The sequence below is a fragment of the Epinephelus fuscoguttatus genome, linkage group LG7, assembly GCF_011397635.1.
Source record: "Epinephelus fuscoguttatus linkage group LG7, E.fuscoguttatus.final_Chr_v1".
Lineage (NCBI taxonomy): Eukaryota > Metazoa > Chordata > Actinopteri > Perciformes > Serranidae > Epinephelus > Epinephelus fuscoguttatus.
Genome location: NC_064758.1, coordinates 44,951,182 through 44,977,800, shown reverse-complemented (window position 1 = coordinate 44,977,800; position 26,619 = coordinate 44,951,182). Strand labels below are relative to the sequence as shown.

At 43.9% G+C, this 26,619-nt stretch overlaps 2 protein-coding genes across 2 annotated transcripts in view; one reads left to right on the top strand and one right to left on the bottom strand.

Annotated features, from left to right (window-relative positions):
• LOC125891220 (peptidase inhibitor 16-like) overlaps positions 1 to 7,464 on the bottom strand; it is a 30,184-nt gene extending 22,720 nt beyond the window's left edge. Inside the window, exon 1 of the mRNA XM_049580286.1 lies at positions 6,952 to 7,464. Coding sequence (XP_049436243.1) covers positions 6,952 to 7,245 — 294 coding nt within the window. The 5' untranslated portion in view covers positions 7,246 to 7,464. The remainder of the gene's footprint in view (positions 1 to 6,951) is intronic.
• LOC125892360 (macrophage mannose receptor 1-like) overlaps positions 1 to 26,619 on the top strand; it is a 189,683-nt gene that overhangs the window by 102,005 nt on the left and 61,059 nt on the right. The window lies entirely within an intron of this gene.

The window sequence follows — 26,619 nt, the reverse complement described above, 5'->3', positions numbered from 1 at the left end:
TAACGATAGTCCTTCTGTGTCTCGTCCTCTGAGCACCACAGGGTGGAGACTGTGTCACACTCTGCAGGTCGACACCGCCCCCTGAAGTTAGGAAATCATTTCGCATCCTGTCCGCTATTCAACTCGCTACTTTAGGCTGCGACCAACAGCAACGTCACACATGGCGTATCGTTTTTCCTGAAAATCTTGATATTAATTTGGGGGCAGTGACATTGCTGACAGCTTGCGCGTCTTGCCGTTCAACATACTGTCAGATTATATTTACTGTTTGTTACTGACTTTGAATCTTGCTAGCATAACGTTAGCTTTCTGGCTAACAGCTGGGCCAAAGGATTCCATGAGCTGGGCGGACTAGAATACGTCCCGTTCCTAGGTCGTATCTAAGGTCTGTTCTATTTACTGGAATAGTGAATAACACTTCCGTTGCATGAGAACCTTACAGGGTTGCAATGATAGTTTCAGGTATTAGGTAGACCCTCAGGTGTTACCAAGGAAACCAAGTTACGGCTTGTGAAAAACTTTTGACTGCAAAAAGAAAACAATATGAATGAATATTCTAACTTTTTTTCTTTGGTAAGTGATCATGGTATAAGCAGGATAATGCCCGGCAGGGTGTCCATTATCACTTTTTAACAGCCTTCACAGAGGTAGCCGTCTAATGCACACGCCTCTGCGGTGATAATGGACACCTATCGGGCATAACGAGATGTTCGCAGGCAACAGCAGCTGTTATATTTCAGAGTAGGTTCTCTAACAGCACAAGAGGAACCTTGGTGACAAAAGTATACAGTGATTCGTCAAACATATGAGCCAATACAGCACCAGTGACCGCCATTTTAAGAACCTGTTGACTGTGTAAACCATGACTATAGAAATAGAACTGGATACAGTGCTGACTGCAAGTTGCTCAGTGGCGCATCAAGCCTAAAAAAAGTTTGACTTTGTGGGTATAAAATAGCCCAGATGTTCCGCATCATGAGGCCAATAAAATGAGTGCACTGAGGACTTCTGCCGGCCAAGTGGCTACCTCATGGTTTATTTCTCCGCTGACCCGAATGGGCATAAAATTATTTAATCTTCTAGACTTTCCAAACGTTTTCAAACCAAATGGATCAAATACTGATACTGCAGCTGAGTCATGTCTTGGTGGTTGCACTCCAAAATAAATGTATCCACTGATTTGCAGATGTCTCTTTCACCATTTAAGTCTATGGGACAAAGCCTTTGTTGGGTCCAACAGCACTACCTGAGGGACCCGGAATTTGTAATTCCCCATTTGCCCATTTCGCCCAGCACTGTTCCTGAAGGTTCGGTGCAGACAACATAAATCACAACCAACAGCTCGTAACAAATGAAAACAGAAAGAAAACGGGAACAACAGGACCGATAGTAAAGTCCAGGCTTTACTGATATGCAACCAGGGAAAATACAACAGGATTCTGCCTCATCAAGGTTGTTGTGATATCGATCACTAGCGTGCTTACATCACTTCAGTGCTCCTATTGTCAAACAACTTTGACGGTATGTAGCCCTATGGGTGCTCCTCAGAACTGTCTACGAACACCCTTTGTCCCAATGGAGGCACTAAAGAGATGCTCAGAGATCAATCCTCAGGGGATCATGAAGATTTACAGAGAAAATGCAGCTGCAATCTGGACAGTAGTCGTCATGATATCTGTCTATGAACCAAAGTGTTGGACGTCATCACCCTTTGACCTAGGATTGGATTGTTCTTTGAATCTTTTCAACCTTTAGACAACAACAGTGACTCGCTTCATCAGCTGTTGTAATGGACACTTTAATGCTAAACTTTGTAAATATATCAACTTATTTGAAAGGGGCAGTTCTCTCTCCCTGCAGATAGTTTGAGTGTGACCTGCTGAGGTTTGCAGATATCAGATCATCCCCACACAATGAGGCTCAGTGACCGATTCATGAGGCTCAAAATGCTGCAAAATTTGATTAGTGAAACTCAACAGCAGCGTCTGTTTCCAAGTATAATGGCAAGTGTGTGACGTGTGCAGGTCAGTTACTCCGGGTGAAGCTCGCTGTCGACAGTTTCATAAAAACTTGTGCTGTTAAAATACAAGCTGTAAAAATTGTTCTTTTTCTGGGGATTCAAACATTCGCTGCAGAAACTCTGCTCTCTCTTCTGGCTGTTAATGTTTTTGTTTCGGACACGTTCATTTGTTGTTTGATAGTTTTAAAATAGTCTCATTTATGCATATTAATTGTGTCAGACTGTTCTTCAGGTTTTGATCTTTTATACGATTCCTATCGACACATTTGAGATTTTACTGTTGTTTTTTTTGTTTGATTCTGATCTTGTGACTTGAGTCATTAGTTTTACGTTACTAGTCCGTAATTCTTTGGCATTGCTGCCTAACCTGGTTAAGATAATTTATTGAATTAAATATAGGTTAATTAACTTATTTGTACCGAAAAAAACAAAAAACAAAAACATGTCACTATGCAGAGCACCACACACCAATCACCTCTGAGCTCCTGATTTGAGCTGCATTTGTTTTTGTGTCTCAGCAAATTCCACCAAAGAGGCTTTTACATTCATCATGTTTGGTGCAGTTCAGTTTGGTTCATTTCTGTTTCTTTAAAAACTGTCAAATGAACTCTGGTGTGCTTCGTTTGTGGTGAGAAAGCAAAGCAGACCAACCACTGAGTTTCGTAATAGTGTGATTTAAGTGTCAGATCAAAAGAAGTCTATTTGCGGACGGTGGGAGGAGCCAGTAAACACACTGCACGACTTGCTGTCAGGTGCCAGAACCAGGTGTTGGGTCCATGTTTCACTGATAACACTGTTTGACACTGTGCTCCTGTGCTGTTTGCATGTAATTAAATTATGTAAATTAGGTAATATATAAACATTTGGCACAAAATTTTCCCTGTTTGCTGTCACTGTCTTAAAATTGCAGCATCAGCAGCTGCTGAATGACCGATAATCCGTCATGACACATTCACCGTTACAGAATCACAGAATTACTGTTTGTGTCTGCGGACGTCAGCTGTGTTGAGACATGTAACAAAAATCTTATCGAAGTAAAGACCGTCAGATCGGACGCAGCTTACAACTACAGTCTAACAGCTGAACATGAGACCGAGTCTGTGTCAGCTTCAGCCTGTGACATGCATTGTCTGTTTTAAAAATATACTTCTGTTTTCACAGGAAATGTACAGTTTGCATACAGTCTCTTTCAAAATAAAAGCACTACATTGCTACAACACTACATTTTTATTTAAACCATATTAACCATAAGTCCTGTTGAGTTACGGTCTCTCTTACAAGGGAGAGCTGACCAAGACAGCAGCACACAAAAATTACAACCAAACAACGACACGATAAAAAACATAAAAGATCTACAGGAACATGTAGAAATATTACAGCACCTATACTACACCAGCCTCCTGGGTGAACTCGGACTTCCGCCACCTTATGATGTTGATCTGTCACATTTTCCCTGACACCGCTGTGCGCTATTAAACAACAACGGCAACCAGTCCTTCATCATGTTGATGTGAAAGGACGCTTTTTTCATCAGTGTCTGAGGCTGGAAGTCGAGCGCCGGTACTCAACAACTTCAGAGTGACACTAGTTGAACTAGGCAGCACTGATCAAACATGAGTCAAGATTCTGTTTGTGTGTTGTCTCACCTCAAAAACATATTTCAGTTTGTGACCCAGCTGCCATGTCGGGGACAGTATAAAGAAGACCCATTTTACAGCTGCACAGTATATTATGTTAACGAAAACATTTGTGGTGAGAAATAGCAGCCTGTTCTTATTCATTTAAGTCGTCAAATAGCGACGCTTTGTCAGCGATTTCACCACCAAAGCCATCTTTGGTGGCAGTGTTATATGCCGCCACGCAGCGCCTGTTTGTAATGTGGCTGTCGCAGAGGTGTGATATGCTGCTGGACGGTGTCAGTGTGAAATGCTGGTGATAACTACGCAATTTAAGGAGCTGGAAAGTCCCTATAGGGTGGGTGGGTGGGGCGGTCGATGGGTCCAACAAACCCTAGACTTTCACAGAGGAGGAGGCTGTTCACTTCCCGTATGAATGCAGAGCCAAACCATGACTTTTTTTTTCTAAACAGAACCACATGCTTGTGTTTTTTTGCTGTGTTCACTTTGAAGAAAAACTGTGTCCATCTAAAGAGCAGAAAGTGTACATTTCCTGTGAATACAGACGTGTATTTAAAACACAATAACACACCATCCTGGAGCGTTACCAACAAATGCAAGAGGACACCAAGCCGGTAATATGTAGACGTGAAAGGCACAAAGCCCAGATATATGACAAGGTAGGAGAATGTGTTGGAAATAGACAACGCAGTAACATAATCTTGATTCATGTTTGACCAGCGCTCAGTCTGACAGTTTGAGCACGGCTCTTCTTTTTCTTTTGTTCAGTAGATTTTTCCAAATACCACTAAATATCCTGACAAGAGGAAGAGGAACATGCTTTTTTCACAGATTCTTTCTCTAATATTTTGACAGTTTCAGCAAATATGATAAAAACTTATTTTCATAACTGCCTCTGAGAACAGTTTCTAAGAGGAGCGGAGAGTAATCAGAGCAGATGATTTGCAGCACTGTAGCGAGCGACTCCATCTCAGTGCCATCTGAATAAATCTATAACAGACGCGTCATGAAAATGGGAAGCCTTCTATTAAAGCCATTTGCCTGAATCCATTAATGCCCGGAGCTCTTCCTGAAGAATACTGATGAACTCTGACTTCATGTTTGGACTCAGTGATGTTTCAGGTTAGAAACGTGAGAATGTGTCAGAACGTACAGAGCAGATGGATCTCACAGTTTTTTGGACCATGACTGAGTCTGCACGGGAAAAGCGCACTCACTACGACTTTTTAATGACATACTAATCTATGACATTTTTAATGACAATTTTGTGACTTTTTTTCACGACCCGCTCTTACAAACACTGACAATAAAAGCCGTCCTCTCATGCCGGCACGATACACGGCCAGTCACCGTTATTGTTCAACAGCACCCGGTGGTGTCAGGGAAACGTGGCCAGACAACAACATGAATTTAGGGGATGGACCTCCAAGTGGGGCAGGTGGGAGGGGTGGTGTTTGGGTCCATCAACCACCGACTTTCACTCAGGAAGCCGGTGTTCACTTCCTGTAAGATTGTTAAGCCAAACCCTGTTCTTTCTTCCTAAATGTAACCACGTGTGTGTGTTGTTGAAGTGAAAAACATTAATTCACAGTGTTGTACCAATGTAGTGCTTTTATTTTGAAAGAGACTGTATCAAACTGTACATTTCCTGTGAAAACAGAAGTGTATTTTGAAAACAGACAATGCATGTAACAGGCTGAAGTTGACACGGCGTCCCAGAACGTCAACAACCAACACACCCAGGGTACCTTGGACGCCATATGTGGACGTGGAAAGTCCATGACCAAACGTGGACATGAGACGAGGTCACAGTGAGGATGTTTTGCTTATTAAGACATTTCTTATGACTTTGTAACACTTTACAAAAACTATAACAGCCCGCAGTAATATATCCTTCATAAGACTCATATTACATTTTAGTTTTACAGAATACATTTGAAAGTAATAAAATAGAGAAGCAATGTGGTATTTGATGTTGATGAGATCCACAGCAACCAAGCGGTGGCTTCTTGTACGAGTATGGCAACACCACTTGGACAAACTACACACAGAGCTGCAGTACAGTGTAATATTAGAACCAGTAGTTATGATCACGATGATTATTATTATGTTTCCTCATGTTTAGTTCGGACGACGGTGCATAGTTGCCTTTTATGGGATAGCAATTTTTTTTTTTTTATTGGTGCGTGTGTGTGTGTGTGCTCCCACCCAGTTTACATATTATAATTACTGCCTAGGTCTGTACATATACAGATAATTTTGAAAACTGATATTTTTCCCCTCCGTTTTAACAAATTAATTTTACCCACAAGACACGACCACAACACAAAAACTGCTCCAAACACTCGCCTGCTGTTTTCTGTGGGACCTTTTTCAAAACACCCACTGGAGATCTGACCCCCACTGATTATTGTTAATATGAGGCTGAAGGAGCTCTGGTGCTCTGGCTGCGGCTGCAGACACACGACGGTCAGGGTTAGGAAAAGATGTCCGAGGGGCGTGTCTTGTGGTGAAGTGAGTCGTCTTGTCTCTCAACCTTTCTTGAGGCTCATCAGAACCAATAATGGGCATTTGCAAATTGAGGCGATGACATCATCTTTTTCCAAACGCTCTGTTTAACACGTCCACACACATTATCGATCTTAACAGATTAAAATCTCTGTTTTAGTGACCTTAAACTTTTACTGCAGAGAAGAGGCCAAAACACAGAGGCAAATTTCAAAATCAGTCTAAGTGTAGACAGGGCCTCAGCTGCATCTTATTAAATCTGAACTTTCAGTTCTTAAATGCTTTATTGACCAAACACTGTAGGTCTGACCTTTGACCTCTTGAAGACCATTTTGAAGGTCAACACCGGCCAGTGTTTTTACCGTTTAATGCCCAAAAACATGGCAGATATTCAGTGTTTTCTTCTTGTCAGCCTCTAAACATTTGAATTATTCACTAGTCGTACATTAGACAAATACAATCTTGCATTAGAGGAATTAATTCACAAAAGAACCCACGCCCAACTAGAAGATATAATTAATAACTAAAAGTTGTAGAGAAACTCAAATGTCCTGACACTCTGCCTCTCTGTATGCAGGGAGGAAACTGTCGAGTCAGAGGACGATGCTGCAGCTGACATGTGATGGACATCATTAGTTCATTATATTAATATCACTCTCACCTTATTTGCATCTTTCTATCAGCTGGTGTGAATTTGCGATGATGTTAATGAACAGAAAACGCCATGGTGAGACTCAGGCTGATGTGTGGGGGTGTTTGAGGCTGAGCAGGCTGCAGGTGTCTTACCAGAGGCAGCATGGCTGAGGCGCTGGGTGAGACCTGTCCTCTGTAGTGGTTATGAAGCTCCACCAGCAGCTCCTCCTGCTCCTCACTCAGAAAGCTCCAGGCTCCAGGAACCACCAGGGCCCCCAGCAGGAGCCATGCCCAGAGAGGGGCTCCCCACGGCGGGCAGAGGCACCGGCGCCCGGCCCCCCTCCTCAGCCTGGAGCTCCACAAGGCTCGATCCTGGGTAGTCCTTCGGGTGGAGACCCCCTGCTGGGTGGAGACCCCCTGGAGCTCTGAGAGGCTCCGCTGGTGCATGATGGGAAACAGAGTCCTGAGGGATGTATCCTCGAGAGGTCAGTCCAGAGTCCAGCTAAGTGTGAGTGTAATTGTGTTTGTGTGTACAATAGACCACTTGTCTTTGTATGAGTGTGTGTGTGTGTGTGCCTGTGTGTGTGTGTTTTAGAGTCAGTAAAAGTGTGTGTGTTCCCTCCTCAGTGCCTCTCACTCTCAGCTCTGCTGATCTCTCTGTTTCTGACCCGGCTTTAAGAGAGGGAGGATCCTCCCCTACACACACACACACACCCACACACACACTCCACAGTTCACATTTCACACACTGCACTGACTGGTACGCAAAACAAACACACCCCCCCTCAGTCCTTTTACTCTCCATATTCTCCATGTCGATCTCCTCCTCCTCCTCCTCCTCCTCTCCTCGAGCCTTTTCTCATTCTCTCATTTCCCCTTCATCATCTTCAATTTGTTTCGTTGGCACGACATTCAGAGGATCCTGTGGGCTCAGGTTTTATCTAGAACAATCTGCACATGTTCATACGTACACTGAAACTGTCAGCGAACATGAAAATAAAGTGGCTACAACATTTTTAATGTTTCTGCTACAAGTAAGAGTCTGCTCAGAGGTGGAGGAAGTATTCACATCCTTTACTGATGTAAAAGTACTCTGTTACTCTGTTACTCTGTTACCAGTACACGTCAAATACATTTGTGTGACCAAAGCATGTCAATAAAGCCATCATCATCCTCACTGTGACCTCGTCACATGTCCACGTTTGGTCATGGACTTTCCACGTCCACATATGACGTCCAAGGTACCCTGGGTGTGTTGGTTGTTGACGTTCTGGGACGCCGTATCAACTTCAGCCTGTTACATGCATTGTCTGTTTTCAAAACACACTTCGTTTTCACAGGAAATGTACCGTTTGACACAGTCTCTTTCAAAATAAAAGCACTACGTCGGTACAACACTGCGAATTAATGTTTTTTTCCTCCAAAAAGAAACACATGGTTGGGTTTAGGAAAAAATTCCAGGGTTTGGCTTTACAGTCTTACGGGACACTAACACTGCTCTCCTGGGTGAAAGTCGGTGTTTGTTGGCTCCATCCACCACCCCTCCCTCCCGCCTGCCCTACTGGGACTTTCACTGCCTTAACTTTCGTCCTTGCCCCACCATGTTTCCCCCTGACGCAGCCAGGTATCATGCCAGCGTTAAAGGACGGCTTTTCAGTCACGGCCCAAGTGCCAGATTTTGACACATCAGAGTGAGACCGTGCTCATGAAAACAGTGCAGAAAGTTGAAAGACTGTTGCCGTGCAACTATGGATTCAAACCACCAGAAAGCATGATGTGACACACAAAGGGTCTAACCACAGGGCTGCTGACAAATCATCTGTTTTATGATGAGATAACACTTTGGTGAAGGTTTGGTTTAAGAAAATATGATGATCTGGGTTGAAGACGTACTCAGTTAAGGTTGGGGGACCTTTGTTGCCATGGTTACAATAATAGACACAGTGTAGGATTCAGGGGGATATATTTGCAGAAATGGAATATGATATAAACAGTGTGTTTACTTTAGTGTGTAATCACCTGAAAATAAAAAGCATTGTGTTCTGGTTCCCTCAGAATGAGCTGTTTATATCTCCACAGGGAGCAGGTCCTCGTCTACAGAAGTCGCCAGGTTGCACCGCCATGTTTCTACAGTAGCTCAGGACAGACAAACCAAACACAGGCTCTAGATAGAGACATTTGTATGTCATTAGCAGCCCCTACATGACGGACACTATCAGAAAAACACTGAGTCTGTGTCTCCAATCACAAACTTCCATTAGTACACTTCAGTATGGGACACTATGGACTTTGTGTGCGGTGCACTAATTTCAACAGAGTGGTTTTGTCTCAAATTGTGCACTAGCATTTGCGCTTAGTGGCTTTTCTTTTGGTAACCGCCTCTTCTTCTTCTTCTTTTTAAATGGCGAACTGCTAACAGACATTATCACCAACATTTGACCGCTATCTCCGCCCACACATAAACCAAACTTAAATCACAACATCAATCCTGATTGATGAAAGAATTTACTGGGTTTTTTTTTATCCTACTCAACGTAAAGTGTCTTAAATGACTCCAAAAAGCGCTGTATATGTATTATTATTATTATTATCAAAGGTCTGCGTCAGTGTCTCACGCCGAGATCACTGACAAAATGGTGGTGTGACGTATTGTTTCGCTGAAACAACAGTAATATAATGAAAAGAAAATATTGCAAATTATTTAAAGAAGGAAATGTGTGAAAATATAAGACAGAGTTTAACATGTTTCTCTCTCTGTCTGTTTAAAGAAGAAGTCTGTTGAAATGTGGGGAGGTTTGGACACACACACACACACACACACACTGACTCACTGACCAGCTGATTCTGATACAGTTTGTGACTCACAAACATTTGTGGTATGAAGAGCTCTTAAATGTCTGCAGTGTTTTTATGTTGTTATGTTTATGTACTAAAACCTATTCCTTCATACCGCAACACAAACTCACACTGGTCACAAATATCCAATAGGAACGTTGGATTTCACCCAGGTGTTCATCCAATCAGAGCCTGGTAAACACCTGGAGCCGTCAGTTCATGAAGCTGAATACAAAACTGTTGCTTCCATCTGCTTCTGCAGGTCTCTGTCCGAGCCGTGTGTCATGTCACTGTGCTCGATTCATTCTTCTGTTAATGTCTTTCTGCAGTCAACACACAGGTGTGTGTTTACGTGATGTTTGGCACCTGGTGCATGAGAGGGAGCAACGTGACTGCTGGAGGACGCAGGTGAGTTTAAAAATGATTCTGTCAATAAAGAAGAGTGTTTTTTCTTTTCGCCGAATAAACGACAGCTGTGTTTTACTCCATCAGTGCACGGAGGCTTCTCAGCTGTCATAAAGAACTAATTGTGGGTAGAGACTGTATGAAATGATGGGTGTAGCTACTGTGATGTCACCTGTTGGTTTGTGGACTCCTGATTTAAAGCCTTGAGGTCAGCATTTCAGCTTGTTCTCATTCTGAAGTCGTCAAAATCTGTTGCTTTGTCAGTGATTTCAGTGTCAGACACCTGACGCCTTAAGCCACCCTTTGCAGTGTGATGATACGCCCCTGGCCGGCATCAGGTTCCAACACTGCCGTAATATCAAGAGCATGAAAGTCCCCATAGGGCGACGTGGACGGATCCAGAAAACCTGACACTTTCCAACCTGGTCTTACTCTGAAGTGATTGAAATCCAGCACTTTGGCGGTGACTTGTGGCGTCAGACACTGACAAAAAAAGTCATCCTTTAACGTCGGCATGATACCCGGCAGGTTGCAGTTATAGTTAAACGGCGCTTGGTGGCGTCAGAGGGAAACACCGCGGGAGAAGAGCGAAAATTAAGGCAGCAAAAGTCCTAGTAAGGCAGGCGGGAGGGGTGATTGATGGGTCCAAGAAACACTGACTTTCACCTGGGAGGGCTGTGTGTGTGTCCCATAAGATTGTAAAGCCAAACCCTGTTCTGTTTTCCTAAACCCAACCATGTGTGTGTGTGTTGGAGGAAAAAAAGACATGAATTTGTGATGTTTACTGACAAAGTGATTTTATTTTGAAAGAGACTGTATGCAAACTGTGCATTTCCTGTGAAAACAGAAGTGTATTTTGAAAACAGACAGTGCATGTAACAGGCTGAAGTTGACAGAATGGTCCCAGAATGGTGACGGCCAGCACACTCAGGGTACGCTTCACATCGTATCTGGACGTGATAAGTCCATGACCAACCGTTGATTTGTGACGAGGTCAGAGTGAGAATGTGTTGCACTTTCTTCCTGTATGAATCTAGAGCCAAACCGCGTGCTTCTGTTGACGTCCTGGCTGTTGGTCGCAGGTCCCAGACCCCCAACAGCAGACACACAAGGATCCTGGTGCGTAATATGTAGATGTGAAAGGCCACTGATGACTTGGGATGAGAACATGTTGATCATTTTGGTCACCATCTTGGATTTTTGGAGCCAGGAGTGGCCATATTTAGAAGAGAGGGTGGAGATGTGAAGGAGTGAGCAGCAGATCTGATTCAAACTGTAGTAATTATGTAATTTTGAGTAACTGTAATCCTTGATGAAATATAAACAGGTGAGTTCTATATAAATTCAGTCATGAATGTTGAAATTAGCTCCAGAGATCAAAACCGTTTTTGTACCAGGTTGTAAACATGTTTGTTCCTGCTGTCAAGTTTTAACACGGAGGTCTGTGGGGACTGACTGTGGACGTTAGAGTGGTGAAAGCTCTGGACCCTGGTTCAGATGTTTTCAGACAACTACAAATGAACTGACAAAGATGCTTTTCTTTGTTTTGTAGCTCTTTTATTGTAGTTGTTGCCTAGCAACCCGTTGGGACCAGCACGACAGAAGAAGAAACGCCGAAGTCTGAAATCTGTGATCAATGAAGAGAAAACCACATCATGGACAGGGCGGGGTCACAGCTGTCACATTTGTAAGTAACAAGTTCCCAGCAAACACAAACTGGGCTCAGGGGACAGCAAACTGGGATTAAGAGGCCACCAGTAACACTCTGACACTGGGACATTTCTGACGGAGGTGTTCAAACTCATCTGAATATCTAAATCTACTTTCACCTGTTCCAACTTCTGATCAGTACAGCTGAGTCAGGTCCAGTGTTCCTATTGGCTAGTTTTAATGCTGTGATGTCACAGTTCATAGGTTCAGTGAAATTTCTTTAATTGCATCCATGTTTCCTTCACTGCGATCTCTCCCTCACATCTCAGGATGGGGGAATCAAGGGAACATGTTTTTTAGTGAAGTAAGACGTCTTTTCCGCTCTGGCGTCATGAGAAGTAACATCACTTCCTGATGACGGCTGCACAGCTGGATCGCCTGTCAGTTTAAAGGCGTCAGTACGTTTCAAGCAGCGCGCCTGTCAAACAGAGTCTGAAACCTCTCTCACGCTGACGTCAGGGAAACGTGTTTACTGCTGAAAGACAACAGGCAGGCTGTCATGTTGGAAATAAACTTGAGGCTAAAGACTCTCCGGCCTCGTTCACACTGACAGCTCCGATCTTTTTATTCAGCAGATCCAGATTGATTTTAAATCCAGTTCAGACCAAAGATTCGCGACGTGATTTGAAACAGGCACCTACTGTAGCTTCTTAAAATCTGAATGAGGATAGTGATAGTGAGATACTGGCTACAGTGATGAAACAAAACCAGCATCAGATGGACTGTATTCATAATCAATACGCCACAATAATATAAATAACCAGCGCCAATTCATCAGTCAGTGAGAATGTGTGTGTGGGCGGGGCATAAGCACATACAGCCAGCAGCAGCAGCGACCCACCGTCTGACACCGGCACACCGTGAGGACGGAAACAGAGGGCTCTGTGGGGACGGAGCACCTGCTGCAGCAAGCCAACACACCGTCTGTGGCCATTTTGACCTGACCAGCAGACTTCACTACAAGCTGATTGGCTGTTGAAACAGGTGACGTGCTTTAAAACCAGCCGCCGGCCTTTTGACCAGCTGAGTGTCAGGTGACACCATCAGTCGACTTGAATCGAACTCAGACTGGCCAGTTCACACCGCTGACATACGGTTTCATCTTGTCGTCAATCTTCGGTCTGAGCTGGACTGTAGAAAGTCTGGACAGTATAAAAAATGTATATCAGTCATAACAATCAGAATTTTTGCATATCAGATCCAGAGGACCCTGAAGAGTCTCTGTCGGTTGCAGAGTGTTTTAACCTCTCTAACTCCGCCAGGATGCAGACATCCTCGCTCCCCTCCTCCTCTGTTAAATGGTATCTCCCAGGCGCACTGCGTCATCAAACCATGTGATGTTTGGTATTGCCGGATTCAGGAAGCTCTCGACTTTTCAAAAATAACATTGTTTTTCTTTTATTTATTATGTATTTGGCACCAGAGCAGCCTAAACACACACAGTCCAAAATTGCGATGAGTGGTGACAAGTCATGTCATGCCGTTTTTTCGACAGGAAAAGTTAAAGGATTACTCACGATCTTATGTGGAGCTGTTAGCGGGGACTTAGCTGGTTTATAAAAGGTAAGAGTCTCACTCCTACCACTATTTTTGGCTGAGATACACCGTCTAGAAAGTGGGATCATAACTTTCATGTTTCATATGGCTTTATTTGGTGATATTTTATGGTGTTTCTGTGTGATAAACAACATCAGCTATCATAATCACACCTGATTTCAATAAGGTACAATGTTTGAAGCTGGCTGAGTGTTGTTTGATCACTGATAGTACTGTTTTGAAGCCGAGTGACCGACTTGTCATTTGGAGCTCCGCCTGGATCTTTTCATGGTAAAAACACTGTAGAATGGTCATACTTTGAGCAGTCTTCTTCAAATTTGAAACAAGTGTTCATTGATAGTGTGCCTACAGCCCCACAGTGTCATTTACCTGCTCAGATGAAGCCACAGACAGTTATTCATCCTGAAACACATTTTTATTTTATTTTAGGCAAAATCTTCAATTTTTTACTGACTTCAGAGGCCCATTACTCTGTCTCTGTATCACCTAGAGTGTTTCTGACACTTTCACAAGAAACTTCAGGGAGTTTTCTTTCTGGCAAGACCTCATGCATGCATGTAGTCAGAGCGGTTCAGAAGCTACAGTCATTTTAATTTGGGTATGTCATGTTAGGCGTTGTCACTACGAAATGTAGTACAACAGTACAAGAAGTTTAAAATGTGATTCCACCTGGATCTCTGCAGGTGTCTCTCAGTCCCAACACTTTGGACGCTCAAATCGGATTTCAAAGTGTCTTTTGTGTCACTTGCAATTTGACACACAACGACATCAAATCCAGAGCGATGGAAGCGCTGAGCAGAATCTGTGCTGCTACTAGTGTAGAGCTACAGAGGACGACATGGACACCAACAGTCAGTGGACAGACGGCAAGACAAACTGTCTGATGGCACTTTGTAGGTCAGTTTTATACAGGCGAAGACCTCCACTTCTCATGCCTCTGCGCCGGACAGCTGTGTCACCAGTGGAGCTACTGACGTCTTTATCACTACCACAGCAACCCATAGAGACAGGTCGGTCACGTCTGGTCATTCAAAGCAGATCTAAACACCTGCAAATAAACTCACAACCTCATTTATAAGACTCAATAATAACTCTTTACCCTGATGTGTGTGTGTGTGTGTGTGTGTGTGTGTGTGTGTGTGTGTGTGTGTGTCTCCATGGCACAGATGCAATTAGAGCCTCGCAGTGCGAGTGTTCGCGTAAAGCTGTGTTTTCATTCTTTCAGCCAAGTACATCACATCATAACACACACCCAGCTGTACCCACAGGCTCACATTTCACTGTGCAACACATTCCTGTGTGTGTGTGTGTGTGTGTGTGTGTGTGTGTGTGTGTGTGTGTGAGGTCAGGACACACATGTGCTGTGTCTCCCTGCAGACTGACAACATGAGGTCGGTGTTACAGAGCAAACAGTGACCCACAGGATTCAGTTTCATATCTTCACCCTCTCCACTTCTTTTAACACACACACACACACACACACACACACGTCAGACAACTCAAGTTTGTTGTGTGAGGGTTAAAAACAGTTTGACATTATAATGCTGTCACCATTAAATATGGGTTTATCACATTGAACAGGCTGTTTGCTCGACATGTTGGCGGTGTGACGCACAGAGCTGAATCTATCTGAGCTGACGTGGTTATAACTACGACTTTTTTAACATGTTTAAGTATAGCATCGTATCAGTAAAAAAATAATCATCATATTTCTGTTTGCAAAAAGCAAAAAAATAAATAAAATAAAATACATTCAAAATAATAATTAAGAAAAACACTAACATAATTTACAAAGTTACATTTTTTTTCTGATCAGGGGATGCAGTGTATTTCAGTTGGCTGTTTGGTGAAGGGTGATCTTCAGGTGGAGGTGTGAGGGGTCGGCTTCAAAAGGTTTTCCAAATATTTTAGTAAAAACGTTTAATATAGAGCTCCGGAAACCTGAGAGCTTAACATGTGCGCTGACATAGCTGGTGAGTACTGACATCTATTACCGAAGCCATCCACTGATGGGTACATCTCTGACAGCTGGGATTGAGCCCAGGGTGTTTCTAGAATCTGAGGACATTGGGGCTGAACCGGCCTCTATTTTTATATGTTTTTGATGCACTCTTTTTAGCCTTAAAAAATAATATTTATTAATTAATTAATAGCAAACTGCGTTTTTGTCATTTGTTTTTTCATATCTATTTATTTATTTGTAAATCTTTATGACTTATTTCATTTCATTTTTTATGCCATACTTGCCAGATTTTATTACACTTTTGGTGACATACTATATTATGACATCTTATTACTTTTTAATTCATTTATTTAGCATCAGGGCTGTTTCAAGACACTCTGGGGACCCTAGGCAAGAGGCACCTTGGAGGCCCCCCCCCCCCGATACCAGTGAAAGTACGATACCAGTGAAAGTATCACGGTTCTGAGTAGTATCACGATACCACAGCGAAAATGAGGCAGATGTGCCTTTTGTCATTTATAAAAAGATAAATCACTTTTCTGTAATACATCAATGATATTTCAATGGAATAAATTACTTATTGACTTATTCATACTTCAAAAACAGCAGCAATCAGTGATTAACATAGGGGGGATCAAAATAAAATAAGAATCAACCAGCCACCCTCCTCCCCTGACAAGTCCCTTCATAAGTAAAGAACAGTCCCTAAAGTGCGGTGAGGTTTGTGGACCGTTACCTGCCACAAAGACAGAAATGTGAACGGCTTGTTTCTCCTCTGACACGTCACATACCTGTGTCCCGCAGTCATGAAATCAACAAAGAGGAAATTACTGGACCTGGAGACGGACTTCTCCGTTGCCGGTAAGCCTTTTCTTGTGCTGTATTTGACAGGAATACGGCGTCTGTGACCCCGGTTCAACCCACAACTGGCAGGATTCGCCTTTCGTTTCTGCTGCTGGTTGAAATCTGTACTCGCACAGCGTGCTGAATGATTTGTTTTGCTTGCGCAAGAGGGTGAGTGTCCATGCGCATGGACACTCACCCTCTTGCGATTGGACTTTGAACTTATCCCACAGTAGTGGTACCGTGAGGCACCGTAGTACTACGGTACTCCAACAATGCTAGCGCGGGTGGCAACCAATCATGCGGGACATGGTCTCAATTTGCGTGATGCGTGAAAAGAGACAGAAATGCTGTGCAGTCCCGCACAGTGCGGGACGTCTGGTCACCCTACTTAAAGCCACTCGCAAGCAGCAGCTAGTAGGGGGCCCCATTAGGGGGGATTCCAAAGTGCTGTCGTTGTTGCAGTGTCTATAGGGGTTCCATCATATTGTCATTGATATGGACCAATGTCAGCCGTCTCTGGGGGCCCCCTTCCAGCTCGGGGCCCTAGGCAATTGCCTAGTTTGCCTTTCCGTTTGCAACGGCCCTGTTTAGCATTACTGATGAGAAATATCTCAAACAAGTCTTTCCTGAGGATTTCCATCATTTGAGCTTCGGCTGGAGCTCTTCTTCCTCTGTAGTGTTTAATGGCACCCAATGGAGAATTAGCTCCACCAGCTGATCGCAGCAGATAAAATGGCACTTTTTTTTAAATTGTATTATTTACTGGTTTTATGGAAATGATGTAAAACTGTTCACACAATTTGGACTGAAACTTCAGTACAATGACTACAACTAAAATTAAATTTATAGAATATTACAAAACATGATCTATGATTTTGTCAAAGACTAAACAAATTCGTTCATTTGGTTCCCGGCACTGACACATTTGGAAAAAAGAAAAGAATTTGTGTCAGCTTTCAGATATGAGTTGAAGAGATCAGGAAGCTTTGAATCATCCTCTTCTTCTAACACGTTCCAGGCACAACTATTGTTCATGGAGTTATGGAGCTTTATTTAAACACACTGAGAGTGCAATCTCTTACAATAACAACGACGCTTTTTGTTTCAGAAACATACGATAACAATCAGAGAACAAATGACAAGACAAGAAAGACAGCAGTGAATCACATCCCGTCAGATCCTTTTTCCAGATATGTGAGCCTCGCAGGGTGGAGTCAGGCGGAGCATCCAGTGTCAGTTTGTGCTTTTGTCCTGCAGCGTACTCCAGCTGGAAGGTGGAGACGGGCCAAAGACAAGTTCACTGTAACATAAGTTTCGTGTTCGAGATGGTCTCTGCAGAGCCGGTCTCATCACGCTTCATGTAAAAAAAAGTCAACTGAATCAGCAGGGAAAGAATTCTACATTCAAATCTGAGCTGAGTTTCTGACTCTCACACAGTGCTGTCGGCTCTGAGCGTAGCTCTGCTGCTGCTCTTCAGTCAGGTTACTCCTCGCCAGTTTCATCTGGACTCAGCGCTGCATCAGAACAGGTGACATCAAGACGCCATGATGTCATTCATCCAGGTTGAGTGTTCAGAATTAAACGAGCACCTTAAAGGGATAGTGCACCCAAAAATGAACATTCAGCCATTATCTACTCACCCATATGGTGAGGGAGGCTCAGGTGAAGTTTTAGAGTCCTCACATCACTTGCAGAGATCCAAGGGGAGAGGAGGTAGCAACACAACTCCACCTAATGGAGGCTGACGGCGCCCCAGATTCAAACGTCCAAAAACACATCATTGAAACCACAAAATATCTCCATACTGCTCGTCCGTAGTGATCCAGGTGACATTTGAACCTGGGGCGCAGTCAGCCTCCATTAGGTGGAGTTGTGTTGCTACCTCCTCTCCCCTTGGATCACTCACTACATGGTCCACTTTATGGTGACGTCGCCATTTTTGCTGTCCGAATATACTGTGTGAATTATTATCCCATTTATAGCTGACTCAATGTATCCACCAATCCACCAAAAGTAGAGTACAACCGATGGTCACTGACCAAGCAATACATCCCATCATGCATTGCACAGCAGTCTCGGATGGATTGTTTGGGACAAACGAAGAGATGGAGCAGCTCGACTACAACCTGCTCTTCATGTTTAACTTGTGATGATATGTTGAAGTTTGTTTTAGCGCTTTTTTCAGACATGTAATACACTTTCAATTTAATTAGAAGTCGTCTCTGATGAGATTAAAAATAAATTGGCAATTAATATTTCTCTAGTGCTCAACATCACTGTACAGAGCAGGGCTAATGCACAATGTTACACAGCCTATTACATGACAGGTAAACCAACTTCAACATATCGAATGTAAAACAAAAAATTACCGACATAAGCAGGACAGTTTGTAATCACACTGCTCTCTTTCCTCTTGTCTGTCTGCCGGTGTAACGTTATTAATATACTTAGTGTGAGCAGAGCATCATCACAAATGACCATAAAGAACGTTGTAACGTTATTAATTAATTCGGGGAAAATCCACTCAGTATGATATAATGTACTCATTGCAAATATGCATGTGGTGTTTGTTAGAGATGGTTCACCAGCTAGTGTTGATATGACACGTTTAAATTGTTGGATGCCAATGACAGCTTCACTGCAGCCTTCTTTACTTTTCACAATAAAAGCCAAACTTAAAACTCAGCATTTCGCTAAAGGCAACTCAACAAAGTAACTTACAATAGTGTTAATGACAGAAACACTCACTTAATGGCCGCCTGCCCTCTCAGCCCTCCACTGAGGGGAGGCCCTGGCGCTGTGCATGCAGTTCACTGGAACAGCTTTCTGGGACACTTGATGGAACTGAGTCATCATTATTCAGTTTCCCCTTTACTGTTCCTTCTCTGACAAGTCAAAGTGTCCGCTGTGAAAAAGGTCTATTGTTCTTACATTTGCATTGACAGTGTGAACGTATGTTTCCAGAGCCAATAACGCGCCTTTGAACTGAGCTGAATGAAACCCTGCTGTATTAAAAGGCATTGCTCTTGCATAACACAACAGAGTGTTCAGTGCACCATCATTTCTGTTTAAAGAAAGAAAGGTTTTGCTAAGTTCTGTCGCAGCTGAATGCAGCCCGGCTCGGCTGGAGGAGGAGTCCACTGAGCGTGCTCAATGGGCCTAAAAACCTGAAAACGTGGAAGCCTGCAGAGGCTTTTACAGCGTTTGTGCCTGCTGAGCAAAATTTCATTCATCCTACAGTGAGTGGTGACAAACACTATCCCTGATGGCTGTTATAAAGAGGTGCAGATGTTGGTGTTAAGCACTTTGACCTCGTGTCCCTTCCTGGTATCCGTGTCAGATCTGTATCTGGATATCTGGATCAGTAAAAACAGGTTAATGCTGAGGGAGAACATGCAGAGTGCATTACAGTTTAAATGTGATCCATCTTAGGTGTGGCCCTCTCATGTTTCAGCCTCTCTGAATGAAAAGTAAAAGTCTTAAGTCACTCTCAACCTGCTCCGCAGAAGGAGGACTCCACTGAGCATGCTCTGAGCCCAGCGAGCAACTTTGGCAGCATCCAAATGTCCAACCTCTGGACTTGCGGACTGAGCGTTTTACTGGTTGCTGTGGAAACGTTTGAGCTACAATTACAATCATTGTAACTGGTGTCATATTCTGTCTGCTCGTCTGTCCCTGCAGATCTTAATCAGATATTGATCCCATGTTTAGGGTCGGTCTTTTAGTGACCAAAAAAATGATCGACTGCAGACATTCACATACAGAGATGTTTGTGAATAAGGTCTGAGCTATGACTAAGTAAAGTGGGTCGGCCTGTCAGTGACATCAGAAGATCATCTGTTGTTTTGCAGCCACTTTTCACTGCACAGCCTGTAGCTGTGATAAAACAATGTATTCTGATTCCCCTCTGGAGCCTATAGTCTTCATATTTCTGTGTCATGATGTTTAATATTATTCTGGCTTTCACGATTCAAGTATTGTTTCAATAGGCTACTGTAACTGTTTTACAGAAACATAAGTTTTTCTAGTCGGCTATTTAAAAAAAAAATACTACAATGAGACCCTAAAAAAGAGGCTGGATCATGGGGAGTACCACCAGTTGGTCCAGGAGCTTCTCCTCCATCATGGACGTTTACAGGCAGATTTTAGGATGACTCAGGGGCAGTTTGACAACCTGCTGTCTATCATCAGGCCGTATAGCTCTGGGTATCCAGCAACCACTACCACCAGTTTCTCCTCCATTGTTTACCAACTGTAAACTTGTTGTCATGACCACCACAGAAGCCCCGCCTCTCAAATCATCCCATGACGTGGGGTGCTTTTCTGCTCTGAGTTGAAGTTTTTTAATCTCAAGGAGTTCAGAGCGCTCCGGCTACAACACCAGGTACTGTACATAGAGTGCAGAAACATGAGGTGCGTAGCAATGCAAAAACAGTGAACAAAAATCTCCATTCTCATAAAAAATATTTACCAAATGGCACCTCCAGCTGCTAAAATTTTATCTGTGGGATCAGGGCCTGACACAGGTTGGACGCATCGCCAAAGGCCTGTTTCCTGAGCTGCTCTCCTCAGCTCAGTGTCTGCACGGTTAGCACGAGCAAACACAGCAGCAGCTGTTCAAAGGTCCCGACAAACTCACCAAAACGGTTTGACTTGTTAAAAGTGTTATGTAACATTAGCTGTGAGATGCTAACAGTTAGCCCATTTCTTATGATGAACAGAAGCCCCTTTTACACTGCTGTTCTGTATAAAAGGTACAGTTACACAATGGCAGGACAGAGTTGTCTCCACTTTAAGCTGGCATTGGAGGTGTTCACAGCACCAAAACGTCGTCTGTATAAACAGGACAGCCAGCAGGATGGGATCACGAGTGGCACGGGTGTGACGTTTTGACTGTGTGTTACATGTGTGACCCATTGCAGGAGATTTTAGAGGTGTTAGTTAGCAGCTAACTCAAAGAAAGAGAACGGTGGCCTTCAGTGTACACAAATTGAGCAAACAATGAGCTCCTTACCCTCTGAGCAGAGGACGAGATCAGCCAACATGTAACATGGACAGGAAATTATTGTCTTTGCCATGTTGTCAGTAGAGGCTGACACTGTTTTTTTACATGTCACACCCATCATGCCTCTTTTGCTTCCAGCGTGCTGACAAGCTGTCTAAAATCACACACTGGAGCGACATGACGCCGCCGTCATGTGGTTCTGGATAAAAATGCAGAAGCAGCATAAAGAAGGGACTTCATGGCGACTCTGTAGCACCAGCTCTGTGTAAAAAGAGTGAGAAGAGGGGGCTCAGTGAATCAATGTGCTGCACGCAGCTCCAGAATCATTTATATTTTTACGCATTTTAAATATTAACAGCTGTAAGTGTGTGTTTAGCCCAACAAACCTCCCGCCAGTTAAGCAACGACACATTTGCTTTGGTGTTTCACTGCATATGGAGCGGGGAAGTGAGATCCAGCTGTTGAAGAAAATGTCATACGGAGTGTAACACAGTGTGTCCTCGCCCAGTTCTTGCATTTAACCCAACAGTATTCCCTTGTGAGTTCCTCCACATTTCCAAATAAGGTTATTCCATACCGATCTGTGGTTCTGGGAAGTTTCTATTGGTTACCAACATGCACGTTCACCTGGCTCACTCTGGATCATCACGGCTGTCTCTTACAAAATACACATAACTACAAACTGACTCTGATCTGTTGGGTCTGGAGCACAGGGCAGTCTCACTTCCTCTTAACGTTGAGTGCTATGGCAATGGCGCCGGCTAGGCATCTTCATCTGGGCAGCTGTGGTACCTTTGCCAGAACGAAGATGGAATGTTTTCATAACAAAAGTCAAGCAGCCTGACCTTGAGGCCCCTTTTAGGCCTCCTGCTGACCTGACAGTTACCTACTTCCTTTACTGACCACGGCTGAAGGCTGTAACACTAATCACAAGCGCTTACTTGAGATGCATGTAAAGATGCATTCTACAGCCGGATGCGAACAGGCAGAGCTGTCCACTCGTGATCGCATCACCAAGACACATGATATCAATACCAGATGTGAGCAGGCTTTAAGAGTAAAGTGGGCTGAGAAATCTTGATGCAGATGTCAACTGGACTGAGCTGAGTTGAGCTCTTGATTTAGCTGCTGATCAATCTGCGTTCCAACCCCCTAACCCCCAACCTCTAACTCTGTGGTCATGGGTTTTGGATAGTAACTGAAAGGAGATGGTGGACGCTAATCTCAGGGATAAAGAGAGAAGCTCCATGATGAAAGAAACCAGCTTCTAATCCAGATGCCTCCATGTGGACATGTTCTGGGAGGGGACCAGTCTGGAGGGATTTTATTTCCCACCTGGATGAGAGGTTTAAGGGTCGTCCAGATTGAGTCTTTAAGAAACAGAGTTTCTGGGGAGGGAACGTTCCTCTGAGCGTCAGGAGAAAGTGAGACAGGAAATAAAAGTGGACAGGAGAGCAGTTTGCACGAGAACAAAAGATCCAGGACGAGAATCGAGAAGTAAAAGAAGGAGATGAAATAATGGTGCAGAAGAGAGGGAGGAGATTTGACTGGAATTCCCCTCCAGTCACATACTGGGACTGATGTTAAACTGGGCCGAGCAGTAAACCCTCCATACCTCACAGCTGCACACACACACACACACACACGGATCCATACATCATATGAATAGTATGTGATTGTGTGTGAGTGCACTGAGCCCAGCCCATGTGAGTCTGTTGTCATTGACTGGCTGCTAATGGCTAACAGATGAGACTCTGTGTGTGTGTGTGTGTGTGTGTGTGTGTGTGTGTGTGTGTGTGTGTGCGCAGGGTGTGGACCCTCTTCAGAGTATGATTAGTTCGGGGACCTTGAGCCAAACGCTAACATTATGCAACATCTGAGCAGACCTGCGTATAGTGTAACATTGGCCGTGTGTGTGTGTCAGTATGTGCGTGTGTGTGTGTGTGTATGTCCCATTATCACCATCATCATCATCATCATCTGTTCCTGGACCTGTCAGCATTGCACGTGCTCGGTGATGATGTCATGGGTACAGGAAGTTGACCACTCCTTGGAGACGACGTCAGTCCTTCACAGCCAGCCTAGAGGAGCCTCACCCAGTGCTCAGAGACCTGAGGGTACTGGTTTCACTGGGGGTCTTACTGGGTTCATTGGTTTTTACTGTTGTGGCATGGCGTCACTGCTCTGATGTATGTAAATGTTCTTACTGGTCAGACTGGGTTAACTGGTTAAGGTGGTTAAAAACGATCCAAACTATCTCTCTAACGTAACTGACAAGTTGCAAAAAGTGTTGATACTGGAAGAATCAGCTAAATGCTTACAGACAACATTTTTCATTTCTTTGCGACATCAATGGATCAAAAAGCTTTGCCGCCACTAGACAGCTGCGCCCTGATCACACAGGACGCGTTTTGCAGGTTGTAAAATGTGAGGCGTGCTGCTTTTTTTTTTTTTTTTGTTTGGATCTGTGTGGGTACGTGAGACCCTAAAAAAGAGGCTGGATCATGGGGAGTACCACCAGTTGGTCCAGGAGCTTCTCCTCCATCATGGACGCTTACAGGCAGATTTTAGGATGACTCAGGGGCAGTTTGACAACCTGCTGTCTATCATCAGGCCGTATAGCTCTGGGTATCCAGCAACCACTACCACCAGTTTCTCCTCCATTGTTTACCAACTGTAAACTCGTTGTCGTGACCACATTGGACAATGGGGAAAAGGCGGAGGTGACGTGGGGCGTTTTTCCAGTCTGAGTTTGAGTCTAAGTTTTTTCAACTCGAGGTGGCCAAAACGCCAGGCGTGAGGCGTGTCACAATGGAAAAACAGCGAGCAAAAAGCTTCATTCTCATTAAAATCAATAACAAAAGGTGCCTCCAGCTGCTAAAACACGTCTTCTGTGATCAGGGCCTTATCCTGCTAACAAAAGGCAAACTTGTAAAACACGATCTTCCCATAGAGACTACAGTATTCGTCTATCCGTCCTTCCTTTCTCGTGAACACAATATCTCAAGAACGCCTTGAGAGAATTTCTTCACATTTGGCACAAATGTCCACTTGGACTCAAAGATGAGACCAATTTATCTTTATAACGTAGGATGCTTCGAGCTGCCTCTCTGCCAGCTCTGCTAGATTTGTGATAAATTTAGGCTCTGAACCTTTGGTGGTGCTTTCTGCCCTTGGCTTGGACGGTGGTGGCTTGTGGCTGCAGTTCATCCTCAGGACGAGAAAATCAACTGACCAGTCTGTAAAGTCTCCTCCTGCTGACTTCTAGCTAGCTTCTAGCTAGCCAGGTAGAGGTTTTCTAAATATAAACATCTTTAACATCATCTGTAACAGATGGAGATAAAAAAGGCCAGCTGATTTAACATCCTGCTCTCCATTATACAGACCTTTATCAGGGACGGTAATATCCTTCAATTCACCGAAACTTGGCAAAATCCTGCACGGCGCCATTCAACCAGGTATTTTCTATATGTCCAACAGAGCAGAGACGATAGAGAGCTGAGCGAAGGAGAGGAGGAGTGTGCTTCATGGTGAATAAGGACTGGTGTGTCGGTGTAAATATGAGGTGCTCTCGGCCCAGCTGTGGATAACTGCTGTAACATAGCACCGTGCAGAGGCGACTGCGGTACAGCTGCCATGTTCAGGAAGAGCGACTCAGCAGATTGTCTTGTTGAGTTCAGGATGTCTTAATGCACTCACAGGAGTCGAGGAGTGAACACGCATGTTGTTTTTCACGTGCAGGTGTTTGTTAAACAGAGAGAAACACTGCTTCTCTGCTGCTGATGCCGCCGTCATCACAAACGGACGTTGCTTCACACGACACTTCAGAGGAAATGACGTCTCATTTCTATTAAGATATATTTCCTCTCCTTGCATCTCCCTCATGTCTCACAGGGGCGGAGCTACGATGCGAGGAAGAGACACAGGCAAAGGAAATGTGGGTGTGAGATAAGATAATGAAGCCAGTGTGCTCTCCTCTCACTCACCTGCCATCCTTTAACCATCCACCAGATGGACCTCCTTTCCAGTCCTGATCACCTGACATCCCCTCCCACCTACACACCTGTTCAGCCCTGCAGGTACCTGAACCTCCCCGCCTACACTCACATGTTTCCACTTTCCGTCATCAGTCCTTCAGTTCCGGCCTTTTTTCAGACACGTCTTGCCTGCAAACTAATCCACGGCAGTGCTTGTAAGCAGTTTCTTTCTCTTTAGTTTATCATGTACGTAATTAGTTTAACTTATTTACCCATATCAAGATGGACATTAGTTTAATTTGACTGAAGTTGGAATGTTGTAATTGTTTCTTTCAGATTCAAAGCCATGTGTGTTTGCTCCCCCCTTTATGTTTAACTGCAGTTTGAGTTTGGAAATAAACGTTTGTGTGCAAGAGTCTGATGGCTGATGTGTTCTCACCGACGGCCATCCTCATGAGCTTCCTCCTCCTTAACAGTTATCATACAGTTGTTCCACTTTTCCGTAAATCAGCACAATAAACAGCATGTTAGGACACATTAATCTGAGTGTGCACGGCTGCATGTAAACGGGAATATTAGTGGAACATATAACGGCCTGGTAGAAATTCAGTCTTAATCAGGATACGGGCAAAACCCAGAATATTTTGTGCATGTAAACGTAGTTACTGGTAAACTGCAGTTCAAAGGTGGAAATGCTCGGCTGTGGCAGCGACTGCTTATTTTACACGATATGTCTCGTAGCATTTAAAAAAACAAACACCAAATTGACGTGTTAGCAGGTTCAGCACTTGATTTTTACTGGAGGAGGTGTTTCACAAAGACCAGTCACATTCAGCTGCTTTCTTCTTCTACAGTGGTCGTCCTGTGTCTCTCTGAAGATGTGTCCAGAGCACCTGCTACAGTGTCGGGGAGAATCAGCAGCTCCTGCACAGACGAGAGCACGACTGGCATGAGTATTTACACATTTAATAACTTTAGAAGTAAAAGTCAGCAGGATCCTGTATATGATCCTGGGGACACACCAGTTATAAAGAACATCACATTAAAATGTGATAAGCTAAGCTCCCCAGAGAATACTTCCTGGACCTGAGGCTGCAGTTTTTCCTTCTTAGTAAATATTCTTGGAGCGGTGATGTTTCTCCAAGGACCAGCTGGGAGGAGACACAGGAAAATCCCACTGGGACTGAAGCTCCCACACCACAGTTAATTAAAAGAGACACGGACATGTAGAACGGAAGCTCCTCCTGTCTGGGAACAGAGTCAAAACTAATGATCTAACTGCAAAGACGTCAGAAGACTGAAAAAGTCTACAATGATTTAGAGTGATGGCTCCTCCGATGACACCTGGAGACAGCGTATCTTTCTTCTTCTCACTTCAGTTCATTGCATCTTAAAGGAACCGTCAAAGATTTTGGGAAACACGCTGGGAACTGCCCATTGGTCCGACATCCCATTGTTCCGACCATATTAAACTTATTGTTCCGAAGTCCGTTCCGAAATCATCATGATGCCCTGTGGTTAAG